Here is a 15,869-nt window from a genome sequence, read left to right as displayed (position 1 = left end):
TGATCACGCTCTCATCAGGTCTCCGCCACGTTACACCTGCAGCGGCGTGCGCCAAGCAATCCACGGCTCCTCTCGTCCCGTATAATGGCCCCTCTATATCCTACGTAATCCGCTTCTCCACCGATCACCCAGTGCGAGGTCGGGTCCGCCCCCACCACCGGCCAGGCTCCAGTTCTCGTCGTGGCCCGAGAATCTGGGGGGGTCCGCTAGACTAGCGGCGAAGGACTCGCAACTGCTCCGTATTGGCGGATTGCCTGTGGCGGGTCGGAGCCAGATCCACCCTACCGGCCCCTGGCGAAAATGCGTCTCTCAGGACGTCGTTCCGGTCCGTCCGCCTCGATAAGCGCCACTCGCTGCCTCCGCTGCCCCACGAGTCTCAACGCACCTCTGGCCTTTACGATGGTAGCTGTCGCAGCCCCATTTGGGTCTCCTCGCTTACAGGGACCGCGTGCGAGGTCCGCTCCACCTCCCAGCCTGGCCAGTCCCTCGCTCACGTCCCGGTGCCTCGAGCCAGCGGGTTCACACCAACCAGGTCTCCTCCTCCCCGCCGTGTAGGCTGTTACCTCCGGCAGTGCCCGCAGGTACAGGCGCCCCTCTCCACTAGTCTCGTAGGCTGCTGGCTGGGGAATATGCCGTTTTCGCGCTCACGCGGCCACGTCCGAGCCGCGCCCACTCCCCGGCTCTGCCGGCACCTCACTTCACCAACTCCTGCAGGCTCCCGCCCGGAGCTAACAACTTTTTCAGGGGTTTCCCGGTGCCTCGTTGCTTCCGACATCGATTGTACAGCTCTGCTCCCGTGTGGGCGGATTTTAGGCGGATTTATCGGGGTTTTCGAGCCTTCGCTCCGGCGGAGCTCCGTAGTTAGGCGGCCATCGCTGTCGGCGCCAAGCCACGCCCCCAGCCCCCCGCCCCAATCCTTCTTGAAGAGTGCAGGACAGCCCTGGGCTTCAAAGAGGGATTCCTCTTGAGTCCCACACCAGTCAACCCCCATGTTTCCATTTCTTTATACTAGGAGACTTAGCCTGGGACCAGAGTGCCGTAATATCTCGCTTTAAGCGCTTATCTGCTCGGGAACCATCTAGGCCATCGAACACACCCAAAAGCAAGCGCAATTGGTCATGTGGGACCGTCCACCCAGGGTCATTGTAAGTTCCTGCTCCATCCCCGCCCAGAAGGCCGCCAGGGCAGGACACTGCCAAACCATGTGGTAGAAGTCTACAGGGGCATGATCGCATCTCGTGCAGTTCGGGGAGGGCCGCAAACTGGCGCTGTAAAGACGTGCAGAGGTGAGGTACGCCATGTGTAAGTAATAAAGTTGAACTAACCACAGCTTGGAGGAGGTAGTCAGTGTTTTGGGGGCCATGAGGGCATCTCTCCAGTCCACATCATCTAGTGTGCCCATTTGGGTCTCCTCGCTTACAGGGACCGCGTGCGAGGTCCGCTCCACCTCCCAGCCTGGCCAGTCCCTCGCTCATGTCCCGGTGCCTCGAGCCAGCGGGTTCACACCAACCAGGTCTCCTCCTCCCCGCCGTGTAGGCTGTTACCTCCGGCAGTGCCCGCAGGTACAGGCGCCCCTCTCCACTAGTCTCGTAGGCTGCTGGCTGGGGAATATGCCGTTTTCGCGCTCACGCGGCCACGTCCGAGCCGCGCCCACTCCCCGGCTCTGCCGGCACCTCACTTCACCAACTCCTGCAGGCTCCCGCCCGGAGCTAACAACTTTTTCAGGGGTTTCCCGGTGCCTCGTTGCTTCCGACATCGATTGTACAGCTCAGCTCCCGTGTGGCCGGATTTTAGGCGGATTTATCGGGGTTTTCGAGCCTTCGCTCCGGCGGAGCTCCGTAGTTAGGCGGCCATCGCTGTCGGCGCCAAGCCACGCCCCCAGCCCCCCGCCCCAATCCTTCTTGAAGAGTGCAGGACAGCCCTGGGCTTCAAAGAGGGATTCCTCTTGAGTCCCACACCAGTCAACCCCCATGTTTCCATTTCTTTATACTAGGAGACTTAGCCTGGGACCAGAGTGCCGTAATATCTCGCTTTAAGCGCTTATCTGCTCGGGAACCATCTAGGCCATCGAACACACCCAAAAGCAAGCGCAATTGGTCATGTGGGACCGTCCACCCAGGGTCATTGTAAGTTCCTGCTCCATCCCCGCCCAGAAGGCCGCCAGGGCAGGACACTGCCAAACCATGTGGTAGAAGTCTACAGGGGCATGATCGCATCTCGTGCAGTTCGTGGAGGGCCGCAAACTGGCGCTGTAAAGACGTGCAGAGGTGAGGTACGCCATGTGTAAGTAATAAAGTTGAACTAACCACAGCTTGGAGGAGGTAGTCAGTGTTTTGGGGGCCATGAGGGCATCTCTCCAGTCCACATCATCTAGTGTGCCCAGTCGCCCCTCCCAGCGGGTACGCAGCGAGTCTAAGGATGCGGGGCCATTATTCACTAAGGAGCGGTAGATCCATGACACCCCCCCTCTATCCAGATTCCCCATCATATCCTGGGCTTCTAGAGGACTGAACTCCGGGAAGGAGGTGGGAGATGGAATGTGCACTCGAAGGGCATGTCTAAGTTATAAATATTTGTAAGATTGAGAGGGGTGGCGGGAGTAGCGCTGCTGCAAGTCCGCAAAGGTTCTGATGTGGTCCCCCACCCAGACATCCCCAATAAGCGAGATCCCGATGCTATCCCATCGGTGAAAGTCTGGAAGAGATAAGGCCTCTCGCAACCACGCACCACACCACAGGGGCATCTGGTAAGTTTCCGGTCCCATTTTGTGTGGCGCAACTCCCTGCGCCAAGCCAAGAGAACTGTCCTTGTGACGGGGGAGAAATCCTGAGGTATGAGGGCTCCATACAAGTAGGCCTGGAGTTGCGGGAAGTCCATCCAACTAAGTTCCACCCGGTACGCTGGGTCGGACCAGCCACCCGCGAACCAATCATGGATCACGATGAGCCTCGTGGCTAGATAGTAAAGGTGAAGGTTGGTCACCCCCATGCTCCCGTCATAGGGAGGTATACGGCAATGCGCCAGGGACATTCGCGGTCTCCCTCCTCCCCAGAGAAACCGGGTAAGGATACCATCAATTTCACGGAACCAGCTCCCCGGAAGATGAAAGGTGACATTTTGTAAAATGTACAAAAAACAGGGGAGAGCCATCATTTTAAAAAGGGCACTCCTGCCAAGGGGGTTGAGAGGGAGGGACTGCCACCTTCGAATGTCCGCTTTTGTCTTGTTGACCAGGGGCGTAATATTCAGGGCCCATTTGAGTTTTGGGAGTAGGGCGATCCAAACACGCAGGTATTTGAAGGACTGCCTGCGCAGGGGAATATTTGTCTGCCAGTCGAAGCAGGCACGCGACGGGTGGAGAGGCACCAGGGTGGACTTCTCCGGATTGAGCCGCAGGCCCGAGACCCGTTCAAAGGCGGAGAGGACCTCCAGGCATCGCGGGCCGGAGGTCTCAGGGTCCGCCAGGAAAAAAAAGGATGTCGTCGGCGTAAAGGGCGATCGTGTCGACCTGAAAGGGGTCCCAAGCCCACCCGCGGATGCCACAGTCCTGGCGTACAAGAGAGGCCAAGGGCTCCATCGCCAGCGCAAATAAGAGTGGCGAAAGTGGGCAACCTTGGCGAGTGCCCCTCTGGATGGGAAATTTCTGCGAAAGCACTCCATTGATTAAGACTAGGGCTCCCTGTTTTATGGTATTTATATTTTTGTGATTTCCGTCTGTATTATCCATATTTATTTTTTGCTAATTTTACCTGTATTAATCCATATCTATTTTAGATTTTGTGAAACAATTAAGCTGAAATGTGTATATTTCTGAATTTATTTAACCTGTTAATGTGTACTCATGCCTGAATGCCTGATAGGTTTCAATGATATACGCACACTAGTATGGCCAAATATGCACTTGTAAGAAAATATGTAATTTTTAGTGTCAATGTTGGGCAAATTAAGGCTCTTTACCAAAATCTCTATATTCTTTTAATCCCCTTGCCTGTCAATCTGCACTGCTATTGGCCTGGCAGTCATGAATGACAGCATTTAGAATCACTCAAAAACAACCCAATTTCGGTTTTTATCCACATTTAACAATAAATACAGACAGGAAAACAAAAGGTTTTCTGTCTGTATAGCCTAAATTAAGACCCTCGCTGAAGGACTGGAATAAAGGACATGGATGAGGCGCCGGAACGGAAGGCCGAACCCCATCATTTTCAACACGTCCTCCAAGTAGCTCCAAGCAACCGTGTCAAACGCTTTCTCAAAATCAATGAGCAGCAAGGCCAGATACGGGGAGAGGCGGTGGCGATGCGCGAGGGCGAGGTGACGTATACAGTGCCGAGTGCCTCGGGCGGGCATAAAACCATTCTGGTCCGGGTGGACTAAGACGTGTAGGTGGGGGCGGATACGCTGAGCCAATACAGTGGCAACGATTTTCACCTCGGTGTTGATGAGGGAAATAGGGCGGTAGTCCGCACAGGCAAGGGAGGGCGGGTGTGAATTCGGGAGGACCACAATGGTGGCCACATCCGTTTCGTGAGGAAAAGTCCCCGTGTCCACTACGTTTTGGAACAGCGCCACTAGGTGCGGAACCAGTAGTTCGCGGTAGGTTGCATAATATTCTTGGGGGTAGCCATCCGGCCCAGGCGTCCTGCCCGAGTGTAGGAGCGAAATGGCCCCTTTTATCTCCTCTGGGGAAACGGGGAGATCCAAGGTCTCGGAGACTTCCTGGGGAGGCAGGGCAGCTGGGTCCCAGTCTCTAACAGCACCGCAGCCAAAGAGGCCGCGGGAGGCCTGGCTGCGTACAGATTGGCATAGTAACCTGCAAAGGCTTGGGCAATGGCCCGCGAGGTGGATTGGTGACAACCAGCCGCGTCACGAACCTCCGGGATGACGCGGTCCGCTTTGGGGTACGAGACTAAGTTATGGAGCAGTTTGTCCTTTTTATCACCCTAGCCATACACGCGCGCCACCGAGGAACGCCAAAGCATTTTAGCGGAGTCCAAGGAAACGTGACAAATTTCCTTGTGGAGTAAAGCAAGTTGCCGGGTGGAATCAGGTCTATCAGTAGTGGCCTGGGCCGCCTCCAACAGTGCAGCGCGGGCCTCCAGCTGTGCAAGGCGGGCGGCCTGAGCCGCGCGCCTTGCATGACCAGGCCTCTAGCCACTCCTCGCAGAGTAGCCTTGCCTGCCTCCCACAACGTAGCCGGCGAGGCGACCGATCCCGTGTTGAACAGAAAATAGTGCCGCAGCTCTTGTTCAAGGGAGTCAACAAATTCCTTGTCCTGCAGGAACCAGGCGGTTATACGCCAGATCGTACGGATGCCATCGGGATGAGTTCCGAGACGGAGGGAAACAGGGGAGTGATCCGAGATGCACCGGGGCAGAATATTGGCCCCCAACACCAACTGGCAGTCGGTGGCTGGCACAAGGAACTGGTCGATATGGGAGTGAGTGTGATGGGCCACCGCGGTGTGGGTGTATTGGTACTTGCGGGGATTCCACACCCTCCAAGCGTCGCAGAGACCCAGGGCAGAGGACCAATCAGAGAGTCGCTTAGCGGAGGTTAGACGGGACGCAGAGGGAGCGACTTATGTGTCGCGTGGTGGGTGCATAAACAGTTGAAAGAAATCGTTGTTACACAGGCGATTTTTAAGGAATATTTGCATGTTTCAAAAATCGACACTTAGAAGAATTTCTGGCAAAAACCAGGCAGTGTTATCCTATGGAGGAAAATCAAGTTATCGGTAAGTACAGTTGTAATTACTTTTCAGGGTCAGTGCTGGGCACCGAGATCCAGCACTGGAATCTCTCCTGATAACAGGTGAGTCATTTCGTTTTCGTTGATCGGCTGATTTTTAGTGAATATTTTAAAGTTTCAAAACTTGACACTTAGAAGAATTTCCAAGTGAAACCAGTCAAGGTTACCCTATGGAAAAAATGTAGGTTATCGGTTTTCAGGTAAGTACTCAACCTTTGGTTGGTGGCTGCTAGCAGGCAGGCCACGCTACTGTGGGGGCTGGGCTCCTGGTCACTTACACAGGGCAAGTGGGGAAGTAGAATAGGATAGATGTTGCACTTCCAGGGGCACTCAGCCGGCTGGGTGCTTTGGAGCCTTACTTCGAGAGGTAAGTTGGGATGCTGTAGGTTAGGTAGGCACCCAGGAGCTGGCCACAGTGGGAGGCCGCAGGGCGCTGGGTGCAGAGGTGTCTTTTCGTGTCCGGATATCTTACCCTTTGCTGGCCGTGGTTGGTGGGGTCCCTGATTCTGAGGCTGCAGGCATCGTCGGGAGTGTCGAGGAGGGTCCTTGGGTGCTGGATTCTTGGTCACAGTCGCCGGGGGGACGTCCTCGTGGTCTTTGTCCACTCAGGCACAGGCCGGGCTCGGCGGGTGCAGAGTGTGCAGGAGTCGCGGTTCCCGGCTGGCACCAGGGGTTTGTTACTTGCTTTGAGCAGAACCACTGCTCGTGGGAGTCCCAGTCTTTTAGAGGAGCAAGGCAGTCGGGTCCTCCGGGGTTTTCGTGGTTGCTGACCACTGGAGACGCCGGGGTTTAGCAGGAGCAGGTTTGAGGGTCGACAATCCTGTAGGGCTGGGGCCAAGTCAGTTGGTGTCTTCCTCTTGTTAGCAGCTGCACGGCAGGTCTTCTTTCTTCTTGTTCTTGCTTGTTTCGGATTCGGGATCTGAGGAAGGAAGGTTCAGGGTGCCCCTAAATACCAAATTTAGGGGCGTTACAGGTAGGTAGAGGTCAGGGACCAATGGGTCCCTTCCCTGGGGTGGGTACACCCCCTATCCTGCCAGTCTCCTGTGGGAGGGGGCAGGAGCCTAATCCTGATTGGGCAGGGCTCCCCATCCTCAAGATGGTGAGAGCCTGGAGTTGTGCTTCACCTCGCCTCCCCCACCTGAGGGGTGGGGTTGGCAGAGGCTGGCACACCCCCTTTCCTCACTTGGGCTTTCCCGCCAGTCTTCCTGCCAGAGTGGGGGTTAGAACCGGTGGGGGCCAGTTGCAGAGTACAGCAAGTGGCCTGGGGAAGCTCACAAAGGCGGCATGCACCACTGGCATAGGGCACCCAGCTAGATGGGTGACTGAGGTATGCCAGGGCAGAGTGTTTGTGGGCATGGCACACAGGTATGTGTGCCATGTCGACTCTGTTTTGTTCTGCACCAATACACTCGGCCTGCTATGGCAGTGTTTGTGTGTCAGGGTACAGGGCCTCTAATGGTGGCACAATAAGTGCTGCAGCCCTTAGGGGCCTTCTCTGGTCACAGTGCCCTGGGTACCTAGTGTACCATTTACGAGGGGCTGACATGTTGTCAGAGATGCCAATTGCGTTTAGGCCTCAATGCAGTTTTAGGGAAGGAACATAGGCCCTGGGCACCTGATTGACAGGAGCCCAGGGCACACTCAGTCAAAGTACATAAGCAATTCAGCAAAAAGTGGGGGCATACCATGCAAGAAAGATGGCACTTTCTCACATGGTTCCACTGTCCCTAAAGTCCCTTGACGTGCAGGTCGGTTTTCCTTGTCGTTGGTGTCTGGACTGGACACAACAAACCTGGGTTGCTGCAAAAGGTCTGGTATCCCAGGTATTCGTGTTGTGGTTCTCCGGTCGGTCCTGGTGTCCTCCCACTTGGAGGAAGGACAGATCTGACCTGTAGGAGCACTGCTATTTCTTCCTTGGCAGCTGCTGCGTCGTACTCCCCTAGCCGGTAGGCAGGTGTGCTGGCCTCTTGGTTCTTTGGTGCCTGCGGTTGGAGGGAAATAGCTCCTCTTACTCCAAGGAAGTTCCTTTGGCAATTGGCGAAGCACTGGCAGCCTTCCAGGTTTCTTGAGGTCTGCCCAGTGGCAGGACGAGTCCGTTGCTCCACGAGGGTCGGGTGTAGTTGGCAGGGAGGATTGGTGCCAATTTAGACGTGTTCCTCGGTTCTCAGGTCATCAGTCGTCTTCTTTTGATCCATAGAAATCTGAAGTCTTGGTATCAGTGGGTCCCCTAAATACTCAATTTAGGGATGTTAAGGGAAGTGAGGGGTATTAGCCAATGAGCTACTTACCGCTGGGGTCACTACACCCCCTAGATGACCACTTCCTTTGGATAGTGGACATCACCCTGTCCCAGAGTTCATAATTCCACCACAAAATAAATGGTGGAATTTCTAAAGTTTTCTAAAGTTTCAAGCTTGTCACCCTAGAAGTGTGGCCAGCCTGTCAGTGCAACACGCCTCCTGCATAGCTAATTTTCCCGCCTGTCCTGGTGCCAGATGGGCCCAGGACAGAGGGTGGCATTCCCCTGTCTGGGGAAGCCTTGGCAGCAGGCCTTTGAAGCCTCCTGCCTTGGTATGCAGATTTGCCAGCCTTCCTGAAGGTGGAGGTGATAACACCTCTCTCCAGAGCTGGCATTGCTCCTGACCTCTTGAGAGCGAGGGCACTATCTTGTGACCCCTGTAACGCCCCTTAAGTTAGTATTTAGGGGCACCCCTGAGCCTTACTCCTCAGAATAATTATGACTTATGAAGAAGAGAACAAAGAAGAGCCGAATCCTGCACGACAAGAAGCTCCAGCTGCTGACCGGATCCCAGCCCTGCCAGCCTGTCTGCTAACTTCGCAAACTTCCATGACACGTCCTGCAGATTAGCGACCTCCAAAACCCTGTGAGGACTGCCTTCCTTCCATAAAGACTCCTGTAGACAGCGAAACTCCAAAAGAAAACAAATTTTAAAGACCAAAGCTCTGCCTGTGAAACCGGAAAACCGTCCACCTCTGCACCAGATGCCCACGCCCGAGTCCAAGTGACACACGGGTCCAGAAAAGGATCCCCAGTGATCCTGAGCAAGAGTCCCAGATAGGTTGATCCCTTCCGGACTCCATGTCAACACCTGCAGCCTCTGCACGACGACCCTCATCTTCAACGACACTGGTAAGCTGATTTCCGAACCCAAAACAACCTCTGCACCCGGAGCCCCTGGGCCTTGGGGGCATCTACTGATGGTGTCCAAAATACTCCAGCACTTACCAGCTTATCTGTACAGCTATAGTTTTCCTTTAATGGGCCTCCTGGCATGAGCCAGCAGCCTTTTTCCAACTTCGAGATTCCCCATTGGTTTGCAATGGGCGCCCAACGCTGTGTGGGCACTCTGCACCTGGCCGCCCCTGTGCCACTGAGGGTGTAAGTTTGGTGCTACCTTGTGGGCCATCCTGTGCTTACCTTAAGCCCCGGAGACTGAGTTACCAAACCTTGCTACTCACCCGTAAGTAGTACCACTTTGATTGTCCCCTTCCCCACTTTCTCCGTTGGATAACATTGGCACTAGATAAAGAGTTTGACCTCTGCACCTGGCCGTCCCCGAACCGCTGGTAGTGCTGTTTTGTCACTTACCTTAACCTTGCCTGGTACTGATTCATTATCCAGAAACTCAATATCGTAAATCGTTGACTTACCGCATTTTGCTGATTGTGTTTCTTTCCATAAGATAACAATGAAAAATGCACTGTCCTCTTTTTACATTGAAAAGCATTGATATTGCAAAATGTCTTTTCATGCAACAAAGCATCTTTGGTTCTAAAAAATAAATATATTAAAGTATTAGTTTTACAAACCATTGGTCATCGATTTAGTCATTAAGTGTGTGTAATTGTTTCCTGCCTGTGTGTGTACAACAAATGCTTGGCACTGCCCTGCTCTCTGATAAGCCTAACTGCCCGCCCACACTACCACAAAAGAGAGCATTAGTCTTATCTACTTGAGCCTGTAAATCATGTGGGGATCTCATTTCGATATATTATATACACAGCCAGATTCCTTCAGGTTTATGCCCGCTTCCAGTGGGCATATAGGGGGTGTAGTGAGCCTAAGGGTCAGTAGCCCATTGTGTACTACCCTACACTCCCCTAACGCCCCTAAATACAGTATTTAGGGGAGTCCTTGCCACCAGAGTAGCAGATCCTGAAATAAGACAGATGAGAAGAGTCACACAGCAAGAACAGAAGCCCAAGCAACTGACTGGGTGCCGACCCTGCAGGCCTGCCTACTGACTTCGCCCATTGCACCAAAACTCAACTTGTCCTGCAGCTGCTGAGTACCCAAAGACCGGGAGATCTGCCAACCTTCGCCCAGGAACCAGGACCTCCAGAGGGACAGGGGAACTGTCCCATGCATCCTGCAGACAGCAAAAGAAGGACCAAGAGGACTCTGGCAATGCCTAAACCTAAGGCTGCCAATCACCACTGCACCCCAGCCCGTGTCAAAGTGGGACATCGTGTCCGAGTGGTACCCAAGCTCTCAAGGTGCCAAGTCCACTGTGGAGTGACTCCTCGTGAACTCCCCAAAGTCGGCTGTAGCCTCTGTTGGCAGGCCCCCTGAACCACGAGTTTTGCAGGACGGAGAAACCCGACACCCCAAAGACCCTCTGCACTCACACGCTCCGTCCCGGGGAGAAGAGGACCAAAGGTGTTCCCTCGTCCCCCAACATCGTATGAACTGAAGCCACCGGATATCATCCTGAAAACATTTAACTAACGCTTCCATGTCTTGTGTAACATCGGTCTTTTAAACACAGAGGCCGCCGAGCACAGTGCCAAACAGCATCCTTTTAAATAGAAACAACCCTTGTAGGGTGATAAACGCAGTCCAGCTCTTTGAATCCTCAGTTAATTCAATTTGATGGTTTGCCAACCTTAGATTGAGAGTGGAACACATAGTTGCACCTTCCGACATGCTCACGACCTTTTTAATATTTGGTAATGGAAGACAGTGAACAACAATATTAGCATTGAGTACTCGTAGAGCAATACATAGCTCAAAAGTGTTATCCTCTACGTGTCAAAACTATGGGAGACACCCCTTCAGAAGATTCAGCCTCCTCAATGATATCCCCAATCAACATTTCATCCAATACACTCTTAAATTAAGTTTTCATATTTATAGAAATACTTCTTAGTTTTTGTTTGACTGGTTGTGCTCCTTGCTTGAGCCTAATTCGGTGAGTATAACCTTCCAATGTTTGTAGTCTCTCAGTGAACACATCCTGGAACTGAGAGACAACCTACGCAAAATTTACATGTTCATCAATCACCAGCACAATTTCTTTGCTGCAAGGATTCTCACTGGTCTCTCCGCCAATAGCACATTGACATCCTTTTCTGCTACATATGGTTTGATTTGTGCTACTCTTTCTTTGAATGCTATGCTAACATCAGTGTAACCCACCAAATCAATTTCTGAATTGTTAAAGCTTTGAGCTACAATATCTGACTCTTAAATCAACTTCACAGCCACAGCATCACTTAACCTTTCTACAAAATCGTCCTTAGTGATTATAGTCCATGATGACACGGAGTCAGCAATGTGTTCCAATTATTTGCCAACAATCTGAACCTTACACTTAGGAAGCTTTCTAACCTCTTTACTCTCATCTGCAGAGGTATCCACAGATAGCACTATCCCATTTTCGCTTTCACTTCTGGTCTCTCCACGTTAGAGTGAATTTGAATGATGCCAAATCCCTTGGATTGCGGTAAGGCATCAAAATTAAGTAAAGTACCTTAAATCCGCGATGATTGTCAAAGTAGGCACACTTCAAAGAACACATAAGCCTTACAAATGTTCATAGTAAGTATCAGCTGGGTTCAAAATGTTCTAAAGAAGACTGTACCACTCCTGTTCTGTCAATTGGTAGCAAGTACCTCTTCTTGCTCATTGCCAGTGTTGCATTCAAAGAAATTTTCTCCAAATACTATATTGTAGTAAGTTTATTGGAGGACAGCACAGTACCAGCCTGAAAGCCGGGCAGTACAAACAGCTCCATTCAACAATTCTAAAACAGAACTTTCATGAACACAACGCTGGCATGAGAGCAGAACTGAATACACACACACATAGTTAAAGGAAACTACATAGAGTCTTAAACATTAGTTGTCAGATTTCATAACAGGTACATCAAAATAGATTGGACAGTGCACACCATCTTATGTTTTGTTATCCGGTAAACAGTTGGCTCCCAGGCCAGAAGCACATTCATCCAGAGAACAAATGTCAGCAGTTGCCTTCATTACAAGCATCCTGTTCAACATATGAAGAGCCGCAATGTGAAGTTTTACTCACACTTTCACGGCACATTATTGTATTGACATCAATTGTACACGTATGAATTTATGCAAGTTTAATAGTGCAGAAGAAGATGGTTATGATAGCATAGATTTGTGGGCAAACTTGTATAGCCTCCCTTAGAGGTTGTAATATTAAGACCCATGCTCAACATTTTTTAACATCATGACGGAATCTCAAAACGGAAACACTCTGGTCAACACCTAACCTGCCCCCAAAAACTATTTTTAAAGAGAAACATTTATGAATTTCCATTAGAGCCATTTGATGACATGAGTATGCACAGCATGTAAACACTTGATATCTCTATCTTTTTTTAGCAACAAATTGATTGAAATGTGAAATCCTAGTTTGTGAATACCTTTTGTATATTATGATCGAAATGTTAATCTTTGTCACCTCTAGCCAGTAACGTGGAGCAATCTAAATTTACGTTTTAATGAAGACAAGGCAAATAGATTTTATGACTGCTGCCATAACCTATCTTTTCTTTTTATACACAGAATTATTGCACAGCCAAAACATTATACATATCTGACTCGGACAAACGAAAGCACTTCATGTTATCAGTAAAAATGTTCTATGGTAATAGTGATGATATTGGTGTATTTCTCAGCAAACGGATAAAGGTCATTTCCAAACCTTCAAAGAAGAAACAGTCACTGAAAAATGCAGATTGTAAGTATTATTACGTTTAACAGTTGCAGCAGTTATTTTTGAGGATATGTCTTTCTTGTTCTATGTGCTGGAGAAGTGAAACATTAAACATGTTGGTCTGAATTAGACCTACCTTATGGGCGTATGAGAAAAGGACACTTGGTGGAAGTTTGGAAGATATTGATAGTTCTTGGTCGAGTCAAGATGGGGACCATTGGAGGCCAGATAAAATATTGTATATTGCGCTAGAAATTTGAACATACAGTGATTAAGTGATCTTATTAGGAATTAAATTACTGAAACATGGAAGCGACTAAGTGGTCTCCTGGTGAAACAACAAACTATTTTAATCAGACAGAAAAGCAGTTAAATGAGCAGATAAACTGCCTGCTTGCGCATAATGAGTTATGGCCTCCAGACTGCAGTTGTTAGAGTAAGTAAAAATTACCTATTTAGTTACATTTTCACCCACAGTGCAGGATATAAAGCAGATTGAAAGTCCATCTGTTGTTGAACACCTGCAGTTCAGCAGACTAATTTCATTGCTGAAATCTGTGTGAACTTGAGATCACAGATTTGATAATCATTTATTTCACAGAGCCTTTCATCTATCCTGAGAGGACAAAATAAAAATCAGTCCGTTCTTTCTCAGTAACTCTGATTAATACAGTACAGTATTTATATTATTGGCTTTCAGACACAGCCTTGGATGGCTACCACTTAGGCTTCAAAATAAGGCAGAAGTATCTAATCATGTTCTCGTTATGTCTCGCTTAGGCAGCGCATGCGCTGTCTCTTCGAGGTATGCTGTACCTAGGATATGTGCAAAATGAACAATTGATGGACAGAATGTTGAACAAAGTCAACCATTCTTCCCAGTACAGAGATCTGGGCCTAAATCCATCATTTTTTTGCTCCTTGTGCCATTACACTATAAAACCAGCCATATGCAAATCAGCCTTGACCCTGCTCCCCATGGGAACAGTCCAGTCTAAACTGAAAGGCCAGGTCCTTCCTGGACTGGAAACAAGCATCCTATGACCGGTTTCAGGGTTTCATCCCTCATCAGCCAGGCTAACTTAACTCCAGTGGCATGGAGAGCACTGGACCCACGTCTGGGAATACCCGTCCCATTCGGTGTGGCACATGCTCGATATGGGCTTCAAAATGCCCATCTTTTTCATTGTTTCGTCTGACTGTCCTTTAGAAATGCTGGCTGCTCATTTGTGAATACACTTAGTAGTTCCTCCATTTGGAATTTTGTATCCTCGCATCAGGGTTCCCCTGTTACATGTGTTCTTACTCTTCATGTTAGCTTTGAGAGCACTCTTTTTTTGGTTGGCCTGCCTCTGCTCGTTAAGTGTTCTGTTTACTTGTGCATGAAACTTCAGTTCACTTGCCGTCCCTTAATCTCCTGTGCTTCCACCCCTCCCACAACAATGTCGCAGGCCCCCACCACCCCTCGAAGGCCACTGCTCGATTTCCTTGTTTTTTCATTTAATTAACGCTTCATTTGCACTGCAGTGACAATTTAATCTCTCTTTGCCACCTCACCACACCCCTATCCCACAACACTGCTTACCCACCCCCCAACTCTGAGCTCGCGGCATTGATTTATTTTGTTAATTACTCCTGTTACACAGAATACCTCTCCTCAAGAAAAAAAATAAATCGCAGTCACAATTTTTTGGAACGGTAATATGAGGTGTGATCTGGAGGTCTGGAAAACGTGGTAGCGGGTGCAATGACGTGGTTACATTCCATTAAAAGAATATATTTGAAAAAACAAGCACACAAACATATTCTTTGAGGTTCCTTCCATCCACTACCGCGTCTTTGCTGACGCTGCTATATTGGTAAAAAAAGGCTGCAGGACCTTATGTGGCCAAAAGAGGTCCCAAGGGACACCTAGTGACACCCTTTTCCTGCTTCGTGCACATTAGAACAATAAATGTTACTGTACCTACAATAATGTGTCGCATAGGTAAATACATATAAAGTCCCAAAGGCAAAACCAATTGCATTGCAAATGCTTTTTTTTTATATGCAGTGAAAAGAATAAGCAATTGTTTTTAGTTTTCTTTAATTGAAAATACCGCTTCAAATATTTTCAAATGTCTAATCGATTGAATGCACTTTAAAAGCCATTTGAAGTAATTCACAGATGGATTATAATTTCATTTGTTTGGGGGTTATTACACAACTTAAGGAAAATGTAACTCATTGCCATTCGATTAGCAGATCGTGAACAGGGTCTCACCTTCACATCATGGGTTATTCACAAGACGCATCAGTGTAGAACACTAGAATCTATTATTTGCTTTTAGATGTATCTGTTTCGGAAGAAGTATTTGTTGCTATATTTTTAAGTGCAAAAAGCCTTTTGAATTAGACTGTGAGTACTAATGGAGGCCAGCGACTTTTTTCAGCTTTTCTAGCTTACAACAAACCTGGTTCATGTGTATGTTAATTCATAGTTCTCATTTATCATTTGCTTTGTCAAGTGAACATTTTGTAGCTACGTTTTAGACAGCGCTGTTCATCCAACCAGTTAAATGGAACATCAAGGCATTTCGATTAAAGGTTTATGCTTATGACCTTTCCCTTATATTGCTGCAAGAAAGTCTCAGTGACAAAATCACTATTGAGTTTGAACGATAGGCAAGTTAGATTATTAATGTAAACAGTCCAAATTGTTAAAGTTGTAAGCTGTCACTCCAATAGGACTGGTGGGATATGTATTAAACAGACTCCTCCCTGTAAGAAAACATGGACAATTAATTTCCCCTGGCATACATGATAAGGATATTGCAAGTCACCTTGGCGTTCCATAACCTTATAAAGGAACACTTCCTTCGACCTCATTATTCTATTTGGTTCTGAAACTCCCCAATCATTTGCAATATCCTTATAACATATGCAAAAAGAACAGTTGATAGACAGAATGCAGAACAATGTCCTACGTTCACCCCAGTATAGAGATCTGGGCCTAAATCCATCGTTTATTTGCTCACCATGCCATTCCAGTTTGAACCCAGCCATATGCAAATCTGTCTTGACCCTGTGCCTCATGGGAACAGTCCATCCCGAACTGCCAAGCCAGGTCATCCCTGGACTGGAA

The 15,869-nt window shown here is 49.2% G+C and overlaps 1 protein-coding gene across 1 annotated transcript in view; it reads left to right on the top strand.

Annotated features, from left to right (window-relative positions):
- RBPJ (recombination signal binding protein for immunoglobulin kappa J region) overlaps window positions 1-15,869 on the top strand; it is a 237,082-nt gene that overhangs the window by 105,384 nt on the left and 115,829 nt on the right. The window contains exon 5 of the mRNA XM_085642306.1: window positions 12,595-12,769. Coding sequence (XP_085498432.1) covers window positions 12,595-12,769 — 175 coding nt within the window. The remainder of the gene's footprint in view (window positions 1-12,594; window positions 12,770-15,869) is intronic.

This window comes from Triturus cristatus, chromosome 2_2, assembly GCF_964204655.1.
Source record: "Triturus cristatus chromosome 2_2, aTriCri1.1, whole genome shotgun sequence".
Classification (NCBI taxonomy): Eukaryota; Metazoa; Chordata; class Amphibia; order Caudata; family Salamandridae; genus Triturus; species Triturus cristatus.
Note: the sequence above shows the minus strand (reverse complement) of the source record. Positions and strands in the feature narration are given on the sequence as shown.